Raw genomic sequence first — 13,089 nt, forward strand, 5'->3', positions numbered from 1 at the left:
TTGATAAATTTACCTTTCCTTTGTCATAAGATCAGAAGATACTGAAGCAGTCCATGTTCAAATGCAACAAGACCTGGGCTAAAGTAGGCAAGTAACATTCATGCCACAAAAGTGCCAGGCAGTGATCTTCTCCAATAACAATCTAATTTGAAACAAAAGTAAAAGTTGACGGAAAAATTTAGCAGGCCTGGCAGCATTAGTGGAGAGAAATTAGTTAACATTTTGGGTCAAGTGACCCTTACTCAGAATTGATGGTAGCTCGGAAAATGTCAGTTTATATGCAGAAGGTAGAGTGTGGGTAAATCATAAGTGGGATAGAGCCTAAAGAGAGTGAAGAACAATTAGGCAGAAAAAAAAGTGGATGACTATTAATGGAGACTGTTAGTGGCAAATAGTGGGCTGTGTGAATAGCTATTAATGGACACGGTTAGAGGCAAATAGTGAATGGACATTTCGGGCATAAGCCCTTCATCAGGAAACGTTGATTCTCCTGCTCCTTGGATGCTGTCTGACTTGCTGTGTTTTTCCAGCACCACGCTCAACTCTGATCCCTAGCACCTGCAGTCCTTGCTTTCTCCTGAGATAGACATTGGCCAAGGAACAGGGTGCTGTGTTAAAGTGTAGGCATCTGGAAGCTAGAGTCTTTTTTTTGCTGACAGAATGTAGGTGTTCTGTGAAGTGGTCACCCAGTCTATGCTTTGTTTCCTCAAAGTTAAAAATCACACAACACCTGATGAAGAGGCAGCACCTCGAAAGCTAGTGCTTCCAAATAAACCTGTTGGACTATAACCTGGTGTTGTGTGATTTTAACTTTATCCATCCCAGTCCAACATCAGAACCTCCAAATCATTGAGGAAATAATGTATAGGAGACCACATTACCAGCAGCGAATGCAGTAGACTAGATTGCATGAAGTGCAGCAATCTAACTCAACTGCAGCAAGTAACTCACCACCTGACTCCCTGAACTCTATTACATATCTACAAAGTACAAGTTAGGAGTGTGATGAAATACTCTCCACTTGCCTAATGAGTGTAGCCCTAACAACAAGAAGCTTGACACCTTCTAGGACAAAGCAGTTCACTTGATTGTTACCACATTCACAAACATCCATTCCCTCTACCACCAATACTCAGTAGCAGCAGTGTGTTTTATCTACAAAATACTCTGCTTATATCATCCAAAGATCCTTATCAGCACCTTCCAATTCTGCAGCCAGTTGTGTCAAGAAAGACGAGGGCAGGGAAATGCAAAGTAAACACTATACAGGGGAGCTCCATCGCTTCAAGCTGCTTGCCATCCTGACTTGGAAGGTCTAGGGCCTAGCAATAAAATACTGGCCAGACCGCATCCTATGCCCAAAAATGAATTTAGAAAAGATTGTTGTTTTTTTTAATTGATGAGTTTTCCACAAGATATGGCATTAAGCTATTGGTTTGTGCACGATGGCATAAATAGAAATGTATTTCTATTCTTGTATTTTTAGACTTAAGTACTTTGCTGCGTGTATAGAAAAGAATTTGATTGTTTATATAACTTGGGAGTGTCTAGTGGTATAGCTGAATACAAAGAAACAGATGTTAACAACATTGTTAGCTTGAGTGGGGGAGAAAAATCATTTCAAGTGAGAAGACTAGACAGTGGCCTTATTCTTTGCTTGTATTCTCCCTCCATGTACGCAAGAACAAGGAGAAAATTTTCAAAGATTAGGAAGAGCTCATTCACTAATCAAGCTCACCCCTATAATACTTCATCCCTACCAGCCCAGTATTCAGTGGCATCAACGCCTTGGATTTTGCAAATTTTCTTTGCTGGTGAATTATTTGAATCATTTAGCACACATTGAACAGCTACCGTTTTGAGATTTTATCCCATTTAATTACAAATCTTTGCAAATATCCTCTTAATCAAACCTTAGTATTATTCTAGTTTCACATGATGTCTCCATTTAATTCCAAAAAATGGTGTGGATACTGATGTTTTAAGAAGGTAGCCTGGACCCTAACTTTTTCTTATTTTAAAGGCAAATGTAACATGCAGATTTATGAAGGGTAAATAAGATTAAAGAGTCAAATGTGTGGCCTAATAATTGGTGGATGAGAAATTGATTTCAATTCATGGGGCACTGACACCAATATTGTGAGAAGTGTCACCTGCACTTTTGGGATAGTTTTCACCTGCACCATGCTGGTACCAGTGTCTTGAAGAGTTGTACAAATTGGGTGGTTGAGATGGTTTTAAACTAAATAATGTAGATGTGGAATCAAGTGAAGGAAAATTTGATCAGTTCAAGAGAGACAAGAAAGCAAGATAGCAATACGGGACACAACAGTCAGAGTGTGACAGAGGCAGAACATTGAAACTTTAGTGTACCAACAAATAAGGTTAGAGGTTGTGAAAATAGTAAAAAGACAGAGCTTAAGTCTCTGCTTCTGATTCTCTAGCATTCGTAACAAAATAGATGACTTGAAAACTCAAATATGTATGATTTGATAGTTGTAGTGTAACATTGCTACAAGTTGAGAGAGGGTGGAACATTCAGGGGCTTAGTTCTGAAGATCAAAATGTATAATCAGTTCAGGTAAAAGTAAGAAATAGTGAAAGTAAGGACTCCTTTTTGATAGTAGGTAATAGGCTATCTGACAGTAACCGCACTGCAGAGTGGCAAATATAGGAAGAAGTAATGGGTGCTGTAAGAAAACTGCTACAAAAATCATGAATGATTGTAACCTACAGACAAATTGGATATGTAAAATTGGCAAAGGTAGCCAAGAAGATGAGTTCAAAGTGTTTTCAGGGCATTTTGTTGGAGCAGCAAGCTATCAAGCCAATGGGAAAGTAGGCTGTGCAGTTGTGACTTGATGTGGATTCTAAAGATCATCAGCTTCATGACAACTGTTTGGTTCCTAGGCAGCTGAACAGCTTTAAGGTATGAATGATTGAATGAGAAGTATTCAGACTGCTAGAAGGGCATGTGATGTGCCCCCCCCCCTGCAGTAAAAATATCTGAAGCCTGAAGAAAGTCAGGTGTTTCTCCCACCAATTGCTCTAAGCTGTGGTCTTTAATCAATAACTAAACGACTTTGTAATTAGTGTACTGAAGACCTTGTGCCTCAAGAAGTGAAAAGAAAATAGAGAAAGGAGGCTGATGAATAGAAAGTCTTGACAAGTTTGGTGAGTGGGCAGAAACCTGCCACTAGATTATAATGTGGAAAAATGTGAACTTATGCAATTTGCCAGGAAGAATCGAGCTACTCACTTTTATTTAAATGCTGAAAGACCTGCAGATAGTTGAACATCAGGTTTATGATAGAGTAATGCCAACAGTTTGGTTTCTTTCAATTCCTGCACTAGCTGAGGTTACCATAAAGATTACCTCAACCTCTCCCCTCCCCAATGACCCTCCTGTTAAATGATCAGCAGTTGTCTCTCTCATGAGAAAGCACCCATTTGTATACTAGCTGCAATACAGAGGGATTTGGAGGTTCTTGTGCATGAATCACAAAACTACAAATTTTGTAGGGAATGTGGAAGGTTTGTGGAATGATGGGCTTTATTTCAAAGCGAAAAGTGGTTTTGCTAAAACTAGACAAGGCACTAATCAGACTACATCTAGCGTACTGGAAATATTTTGGTTCCTTTACAGAAGGAAAGACATACTGGCAGTCCAGAGACGATTCAGTAGGTTGACCCCAATATGGAGGGATTTTCTTAGGAGATGAGTAGTTTGACCTTCTACACCTTGGAGTTTAGAAGAATGTGGCAACCTTATTGAAATACTTGACACGTAGGGGGCAGAGTAAATATTGAGAGGCTGTTTTCCTTGAATCTCAAGAGATTTTAGGAGTAAAAAGCAAATCTCCAAGTAAGGGATCATTCATTTAAGACTGAGAAGAGAAATTTCTTCTCCCAGAGTACATTAAATATGTGGAATTATTCACTGCACAGAGCTATTGAAGCTGTGTCCTTTTAGAATATTAAGGCTACAATGGCAGGTTTTTATTCAGCAAGGGAATAAAGACAGGAAAGTGGAGTTGGGGACTTCCTGATCAGCAATATCTCTCCTACTACTCAGTAGGATGAATGATCTCCTTCTGTTCCCATGTCTTATGGTCTTAGCATCCATTGCTAACTGAGGAAGTTAAAGATAGTCTCATATTGGGCAGGGGGCTAGAAGTGCATAATTATCTTAAAAGTAATGCTGGGTTTGAAGATTGTACAAAATATTAACAGCAGAATCATGAACAATAATGGTGGAGAAATCAGAGTACATAGATATCTTTATACTGTGTTGTTCCCGAGACTGAGATTTCCAGAAGACTTAGCTGACAATATCAGTAAGGAAAGCCATATATGCTTCTGTAAGGCTACCACTAAACACACACTGGGCTTGCTGAACATTAAATTCAGGTGTTTGGACTGCTGATGCAGAGCATTTGACTATTTCCCATAAAGTGTCCTGTATCATCGTGACAGATTATGTCTTCCACAAACTTAATTCAAAAGGCAGGAGGGATGGAAAAAGTCCTCGGAAAGGAAGTGGTGAAAGACTGAGATGTCCCCTTCAGTGAAAACAGGCAGTGGTGCTGATTGGGGTGGTGGGAGATTTGAAATTGCAGGCTATTGTAGGTGGACAGGAAGAACTCAGGGCAATAGTGAAAAGAGGCAGACAAAACTTTGGCAACTCTATAGTTTCCAGGCTAAGTGATCTAATTATATTTGAATTTTATAAAATTTTAAAATATTGCTGGCTGGAATGCCCATCATTTTCTATTTGGAACGAACATCATTGAGTTCATTTACATTAGTCTTTACTCCCTCAAAGAAAACACCCTGTTTTACATTGGCTCTGTTCATAGTATGATCCCTTGCATACACAAGTCAGTTTGCAAAGGCCTAGCCTTTGTGCCTATTGCACACTACATACCAGCACAACACTCTAGTCCCTTGCTCTCAAGATCCTGGATGGAATAATAGTTATGGGCCTAATCAGACAAGCACAAGTACTATCTTACTGCAGCATGGGTGCACTCTTGTCACCTCAAGATCTTGGGGGTTCAAGTCCATAGCTCCCTGAAATTTGCTTGCAGGGCCACTAGAGTGGTGAAGAAGGCGTATAGCATGCTTGTCTTTGTTGGTCGAGGAACAAGTAGTCACACCTCGGGTGCAAGAAAGAAGCAGATGGATTACTGTCAAGGGACGGAAAGGGAACAGGCAGACAGTGCAGGAATCCCCTGTGGCCGCTTCCCTCCATAAGAAGAATACCGTTTTGGATAATGTTGGAAGGGATGACTTATCAGGGGTAAGCCATGGAGTACAGGTCTCTGGCGCAGAATCTGTCCTTGTTGCTTGGAAGGGAAGGGGGGGGAGATGAATAGAGCATTAGTCATTGGGACTCCATAATTAGGGGGACAAATAGGAGGTTCTGCAAGAACGAGAGAGACTCACGCTTGGTGTGTTGCCTCCCAGGTGCCAGGGATCGTGATGTCTCGGATCATGTTTTCGGAATCCTTGAGGGGAGGGGAAGCTGCCCCAAATTATGATCCACATAGGTACTAATGACATAGGTAGGAAAAGGGATGGGGATTTAAAGCAGACATTCAGGTCTAGGGTGGAAGCTTAATGGTAGAACAAACGGAGTATTATCTCTGGTTTGTTGCCGGGGCCACATGCTAGCAAGATGAGGAATAGGGAGAGAGAGGCGTTGAACACATGGTTGCAGGAATGGTGCAAGAGGGAGGGTTTCGGATTCCTGGATAATTGGCACTCATTCTGGGGTAGGTGGGACCTCGACAAACAGGATGGTCTACACCTGAAACAGAGGGGTACCAATATCCTGGGGGGGGGATATTTGCTAATGTTCTTCAGGAGGGTTTAAAATAATTGAGCAGGGGGATGGGAACCTAAATTGTAGTTCCAGTGTCCAGAAGGTTGAGAGTAGTGAGGTCGCAAGAGTTCACCAACAAGCAGAAAATGTGTCTACTTCAACGCCAGGGGCATCCAGAGTAAGGTGGATGAACTTGCAGCGTGGGTTGGTACCTGGGACTTCGATGTTGTGACCATTTCAGAGACATGGATAGAATAGGGACAGGAATGGTTGTTGCAGGTTCCGGGATATACATGTATCAGTAAGAACAGATCAGATGGTAAAAGAGGGGGAGGTATAGCATTGTTAGTCAAGGACAATATTACAGTGGCAGAAAGGACGTTTGAGGACTCGTCTACTGAGCTAGTATGGGCTGAGGTGAGAAACAGGAGAGGAGAGGTCACCCTGTTTGGGACTTTTCTATAGGCCTCCAAATAGTTCCAGAGATTTAGAAGTAAGGCTAGCAAAGATAATTCTGGATAGGAGTGAGAATAACAGGGTAGTTGTTATGGGGGACTTTAACTTTCCAAATATTGACTGGAAATACTTGTTAGTATTTGTCCAATGTGTGCAGGATGGTTTCCTGACACAATATGCAGACATGCCAATGAGACGATTTGGTACTGGATAATGAACCTGGCCGGATGTTAGATTTGGAGGTGGGTAAGCAATTTGTTGATAGCGACCACAATTCAGTTATGTTTATTTTAGCGATGGAAAGGGATAGGTATATACTGCAGTGCAAGAGTTATTGCTGGGGGAAAGGCAATTATGATGTGATTAGGCCGGATTTAGGATTCATAGGATGGGGAAGGAAACTGCAGGGGAGGGGCACAATTGAAATATGGAGCTTATCCAAGGAACAGCTACTGTGTGTCCTTGATAAGTATGTACCTGTCAGGTAGGGAGGAAATGGTTAAGTGAGGGAGCTGTGGTTTACTAAAGAAGTTAAATCTCTTGTCATGAGGAAGAAGAAGGCTTATGTTAGATAGTGCTCCGAAAGCGAGTGTGCTTCCAATTGTGTTGTGTGATTTTTAACTTTGTACACCCCAGTCTTAACACCGGCATCTCCAAATTATGTTACGGTGAGATGTGAAGGCTCTGTTAGGGTGTTTGAGAGTTAAAAGTTAACCAGGAAAGACATGAAGACAGAGCTAAGAAGAGCCAGGAGGGGTCATGAGTAGTGGTTGGCAGGTAGGATCAAGGAAAGCCCTAAAGCCTTCTATAGGTATATCAGGAATAAAAGAATGACAAGATAAAAATTAGTGCCAATCAAGGGTAGTAATGGGAAGTTGTGCATTGAGTCCAAGGAGATAGGGGAAGCGCTAAATGAATATTTTTCATCAGTATTCACACAGGAAAAAGGCAATGTTGTCGGAGAGATTACTGAGATACAGGCTACTAGACTAGATGGGATTGAGGTTCACGAGGAGGAGGTGTTAACAATTCTGGAAAATGTGAAAATAGGTAAGTCCCCTGGGCCAGATGGGATTTATCGTAGCATCAGCAGCAGTTGCATTGGCAAGATGAGCCCAAAGTAGGCCCGAGGCGGCAGCAGAGTTGAGTTTGGGCCGGTGCAGTACCCAGCAGTATCGGTAGTGTCTGCATTGGCAAGGTCCATAGAGTACTCATAGAGGTGAGAGTGTCTGTGGAGGCAAGGTGGTTTAAAAGAGTGGCGATCTTTATTCAATGGTGCGGCAAAGGCCCATGGCCTATGATAAAACACTTAACTAGAAGGATTGTAAAGTTGAACAATTTCTTTATTTGTTCACTTTTCTGCCTTTATATTCTATGTTCTGGTTTATTTTTCTCTGCTTTAAAATGGGGCCAGAGAATGGCAACTATTCACTCTCTTCACTGTATTTTGGAACAAAGTACATGTGACAATAAATAAATCAAATCAAATGCGAGAGCCTATTTTTACCATTACTGGAGCTCAGGGCCGAGGATTTTTCATGGGCAACCTATAGGAGAACATGCAGGAAGGTATCACTGAACGATGGAGCCTCTTGCTAGTTTGTGACATCTCTAGGTGGAGGTATTGGCACAACCAGCATGGGCTGACTGAACCTCTTGGCATGCAATAAATGAATGGCTGTCCAGCTACCCCATTAAATATGATAGCTGGGCCAATGAGCCTGTATAGTAGCAGTAGCTGAATTGAGAACTTCCATTTTACCCGCCACACAAGCTTTTTGTTCTCCTTGCGCATGCATATGTAATTTCAGGTTTATATTTACAAGAGTCCACAGTAGACTTCATAAGGAAAATTCTGCTCTCTAGGTTTATGCAATGACAGTAAATACTGTGCACACAAAAAGTATATCAATTGACTATAAAGCCATTGGTGTCTTTAGGAGCAAATATGAAATGTGCTCCTAAACATTTTTTTTTACCATTTATTTAAAGTACAGAACTGCAACAGCAGAATTCTCTTTACCTGTCTGTCACTGAAGATGGAAATCATTCATCAGATTGTTGCAGCAGTATGAAGCAGAGAGCTATAAAGGCAGAGTTACAGCTTTTGAAAATGCAATATTGGATGTGTCAACAGCATTGTTGGAGAGTTTACAACATGGCTGTCGAGGAAAGAGGCTTTATAGACCTGGGGTAAGTGTATTATGCTGATTATGTAAAATGTCTATGCTCTGTTTTAAGTATGTATTGCATTGGTGCAGTCTCAGGCAGTTTGGTTGAAATGTGCTATCTAATGATTTCCAAAGTAAATGACTTGCCATAGATTTGCAGCTTTTTGATCATAAATCTCACTCCTAATATTTCCTTGATCTTGACAGGTCTGAATCCATCTTCTAAATTTGTAGTATGGGAAATGGGTAGAAGCAAACCAATTTAATTTGAATTGTTGCTTCAAAGTCTCCATGAAAGAAAACTAAAAAGTTTAAACTTCTGAGTGCAGCATATGATGGGTTCTGAATAAAGTCAGAAACCTATAGCACAGAAAAGTCCATCATGTCCATGCCGGTTTAAAAAAAACTATTCATGTAGGTTCACAGGACTGAACATTGAACTCTTGAAATAACATTATCCATTCAAAAATTTATTGCTGACTACTTTGTTATTTCACACTTTTTTCCATTACAAATTTCAGTTTCTGTAATTATGCTGGAAACTAGCTGCATCAATATGCAAGGTGTTCCAAAGGCACCAAGGGAACTTTAGGTGAAAGATTAAAATGATGGTATACTCAGAATTATTTGATTTAAGAGAACAGTCAAAAGAACCTTTACCTCCCAAGAGCAACATCTTCTATTGGGGCATGTTTGCATGCACACCAGCAGCTGTTCACTACGCCACCTCGTGACCCATTTGTTTTTGAGTATGATCATCTCTTCATCTGTGGAAAGCACCTTGGCATCCTTGACACATTTTACTTTCCAAGCAGAAATTCTTGAAGTCCCTGAGTATGATCTTTAATATGTTGCTTAAATTTTATTTACCTTTTCTGCTTTTTCATCCTTTACCCAGCTTTACTCAAATTTTGATTATATAACTTTGAACTGTGTCATCTAAAGAAATGTGTAAAATTGAGGAAATAGTCAAAACGAGAAAACAAAACTCTCTTAAAGGCATTAAGTTAAGGAGCAGATTAAATATTTCTCCATGAGGAAGAGCTTCAACTCTCTTGTTGAAGTGGGGTCTGACATACAAAAATTGTAGAGCATCAGGGAGGAAGGAGTTACCTGGAGATTTTGAATTAGGATGTGTATTCTCCCTTAGGCTAGATTGTGATATAGATCGAGTTAATTTTCAAGAACTGGAGGATGTGACTATGACTTAGGTAAGTAAGTAGATCCTAAGTGCAGTGCTGGAAGAAGTCTTTGATTTTTGCTACCTGAGTAGATGAGGAATAGCCTACAAGTTAGATGGATAAATTGTCTGTGGTGCCATGGTATGGGAAGCCATTCAAGGAGGAAGTGAAAAAGAGTACGGTAGCAGTATAATATAGTCTAGTCAGGAAGATAGATAGTGTTCTCTATGGCCATGACCAGAAATTACAAAGGCTTTGTTGACTGTTTGTTTGGTATCTGGTCTTGAGGATTTGTTTGGGCGGTGAGGAGTTAATGAAGGACCAGTTGTCATTGTCCACATTGGTGCTGATAACAAAAGGGCTAAGAAAGATGTTTTTTCTGTGGGGATATGAGCCGGTAGTGAAAACCTGCATTAAAAAGCAAGATAATAATAAAGATGGTAATTTCGATATGAATAACTAAATGATAGAACATTTGCATAAGGTGCCTGAGAACAGACAGCTGGATATGTGGCTCCAAGATTGATGTAGGTGAGGTAACTTTCAATTTGAGAACCACACGCACCTGTTTTGGGAATTCTGTTATTGTGATCACTTCATTGGAGGCAGCAGTAGCATGGTGTAATGCCACTGGACCAGTAATCCAGAGTCCCAACCTAATATTCTGAAGAAATGGGTTCAAATGGATGGAATGCATCCCAGGGTACTAAAAGAAATTTTGGGAGAAATAGCAAATGTACTTGTGGTAAATTTCCAAAATTCACTGGACTCTGGGGCAGTTCCAGCAGATTGGAAAACAGCAAATATGATTCCAAACTTTAAAAAAGGTAGACAAAAGATGGAGAATTATAGACCGGTTAGCTTAACTTCTGTAATAGAGAAAATGCTTGAGTCAATTATCAAGGAAGAAATAGGAAGTCATTTAGTTAGAAATTGTCCTGCAGCATGGTTCATGAAGGGTGGGTCATGCTTAACTAATTACTGGAATTCTGTGAAGACATTATGAGTACGTTGGACAGTAGGGACCCAGTGGATGTAGTGTGTCTAGATTTTATAAAGGTGTTCGACAAGGTACCGCACAAAAGGCTGCTGCATCAGATAAAGAAGCAAACAGTTAATATTAGCATGGATAGAAGATTGGTTAACTAACAGGAAGCAAAGAGTGGGGATAAAAGAGTGCTTTTCTGGTTTGCGATCAGTAACTAGTGATGTGCCTCAGGGATCAGTGTGCAATTATCCACAATTTACATGGGTGATTTGGAGAGGGAGACCATGTATAGTGTGTCATAGTTTGCACATGACACTAAGATGAGTGGTATAGCAAAGTGTGCAGAGGACTATGAAACTTTGCAAAGGGTCATCGATAGTTTAAGTGAGCGGGCAAAGGTCTGCAAGAGGGAGTACAATGTTAATAAATGTAAAGTCATCCATTTTGGTAGGAATAACCGTAGAAAGGACTATTAGTTGAATAGTAAAAAATTGCAGCATGCTGCTGTGCAGAGGAACCTGGCATGAATCACAGAGCTTTGGTCTGCAGGTGCAACAGGTAGTTGAATTGAAGGCAAATTGAATTTTGTTCTCCATTGCTGAAGGGGTTCAGTTTAAAAACAGAGAGGTTATGCTTTAGTTGTATAGGGTGTTGGTGAGGCCACAACTTGAGTACTGCGTGCAGTTGTGGTCTCCTTACTGGAGAAAGGATGTGCTGGCATTAGAAGGGATGCAGAGGAGGTTCACTAGGTTAATTGCAGAGTTGAGAGGGGTTGGCTTATGAGAGAGTCTGTATAGATTGGGATTATATTCATTGGAATTTAGAAGATTGAAGGGGAATCTTATAGAAAAATATAAAATTATGGAGGGAATAGATGGAATGAAGTAGAGAGAATATTTCCACTGGCGGTTAAAACTAGGATAAGAGGGCATATCCTCAAAATTAGGGGAAGCAGATTTAGGACTGAATTGAGAAGGAACTTCTTCACCCAGAGGGTTGTGAATCTATGGAATTTTCTGCTCTGTGAAGTAATTGAGGCTTCCTCAGAAAGTTTTTAAAGCTAAGATTATTTTTGGACCGTAAAGGAATTAAGGGTTATGGTGAGAGGGCAGGTAAGTGGAGTTGAGGTCACTGTAAGATCAGTCATGATCTTATTGAATGGTGGAGTGTGCTCAAAGGGCCAAATGGTCGACTCCTGCTCCTAGTTTTTGTGCAATTCCCATTATGGTGATGATGAAACCAGAATTCAGTAAAAGTCTGGAATAAATATCTAATCTACTGGCAACCACATAACCACTGTTGATTGTCGTAAAAATCTTGTGGTTTACTCAGAGTGATAAGAGTCGTACAGCACAAAAACAGATCCTTCGGTCAGATTCATACATGCCAACCAGGTACCTTTGACTGAACTAGTCCCTTTTGCCTCTATTTGGCCCATATCCCTCTAAACCTTTCCTATTCATGTACTTGTCCGAAAGTCTTTTTAGTGTTGTAATTGAACCCACATCTGCCACGTAACAGCTCATTCCATACATGCACCACCCTCTGCATAAAAAAGCTGCCCTTCAGACCGTTTTAAATCTTTCCCCTCTCATCTTAAACCCATGCCGTCCAGTTTTAGACTCCCCTTCCCTTGAAAAAAGATCTTGGTTATTCATCCTGTCCGTGCTCCTCATGATTTTAGAATCAGAATTAGGTTTATTGTTGTGTGTCGTGGAGTACAGTGAAAAGTTTGCAGTGTCGCCCCACATGGCAGTACCTTCGAAACAAAGTACCTAGGTTCAAATCTTAGATATAAAATAGAGAGATAAAGAAAGATTCGATTGGATTCCCTACAGTGTGGAAACAGGCCCTTCGGCCCCAAAAATTCACACTGACCCTCCGAAGAGTAACCTGTCCAGACCCATTTCATTCTGACTAATGCACCTAATGCTATGGGCAATTTAGGGTGGCAAATTCACCTGACCTGCACATCTTTGGACTGTGGGAGGAAACCGGAGCACCCGGAGGAAACCCACGCAGACACTGGGAGAATGTGCAAACTTCACACAGACGGTCACCCGAAGCTGGAATCAAACATGGGTCCCTGTGACTGAGATAGCAATGCTAACCACTGAGCCACCGTGCTGCCCCAAAAGCAAGATTACATTACCTTAGTTATTCATAGTATAATTAAGAAAAAAAGAACTAAAATTAAAAAAGGTAATCATTACAGTTCTTTCATAAAGGGCCCAGATCAGTGCAGGGGGCTTCCACACGTGGTCTGACTGGGCTTGCAAGCTGCTGACTGCTCGCTCTGGTCCCCAGTCCAACAACCATCCCTACTCCATTCCGCTGGTCATCCCCACTCTGCTCAGGCATCCAGTCCGCTGGCCATCTCCATTCGGTTTGGGCCACCAGTGTGCTAGACGTCCCCACTCTGCTCAGGGAATGCTGGCCATCTCCATTCCACTCAGGCCTCCAGCC

General features: G+C 41.1%; 1 protein-coding gene across 4 annotated transcripts in view; it reads left to right on the plus strand.

Moving 5' to 3' along the window:
- The window catches only part of rbm44 (RNA binding motif protein 44), a 161,257-nt gene that overhangs the window by 88,827 nt on the left and 59,341 nt on the right, over window positions 1–13,089 (plus strand). For all 4 annotated transcript variants that reach the window (XR_006312103.1, XM_043693366.1, XM_043693367.1 and 1 more), the window contains one exon: window positions 8,276–8,476. Coding sequence is in view for 3 of the 4 variants with exons in the window: in XM_043693366.1 (XP_043549301.1) it covers window positions 8,276–8,476 (201 nt within the window). In the remaining variant the exon portion in view is untranslated. The remainder of the gene's footprint in view (window positions 1–8,275; window positions 8,477–13,089) is intronic.

The sequence above is a fragment of the Chiloscyllium plagiosum genome, chromosome 7 (genome assembly GCF_004010195.1).
Source record: "Chiloscyllium plagiosum isolate BGI_BamShark_2017 chromosome 7, ASM401019v2, whole genome shotgun sequence".
NCBI lineage: Eukaryota > Metazoa > Chordata > Chondrichthyes > Orectolobiformes > Hemiscylliidae > Chiloscyllium > Chiloscyllium plagiosum.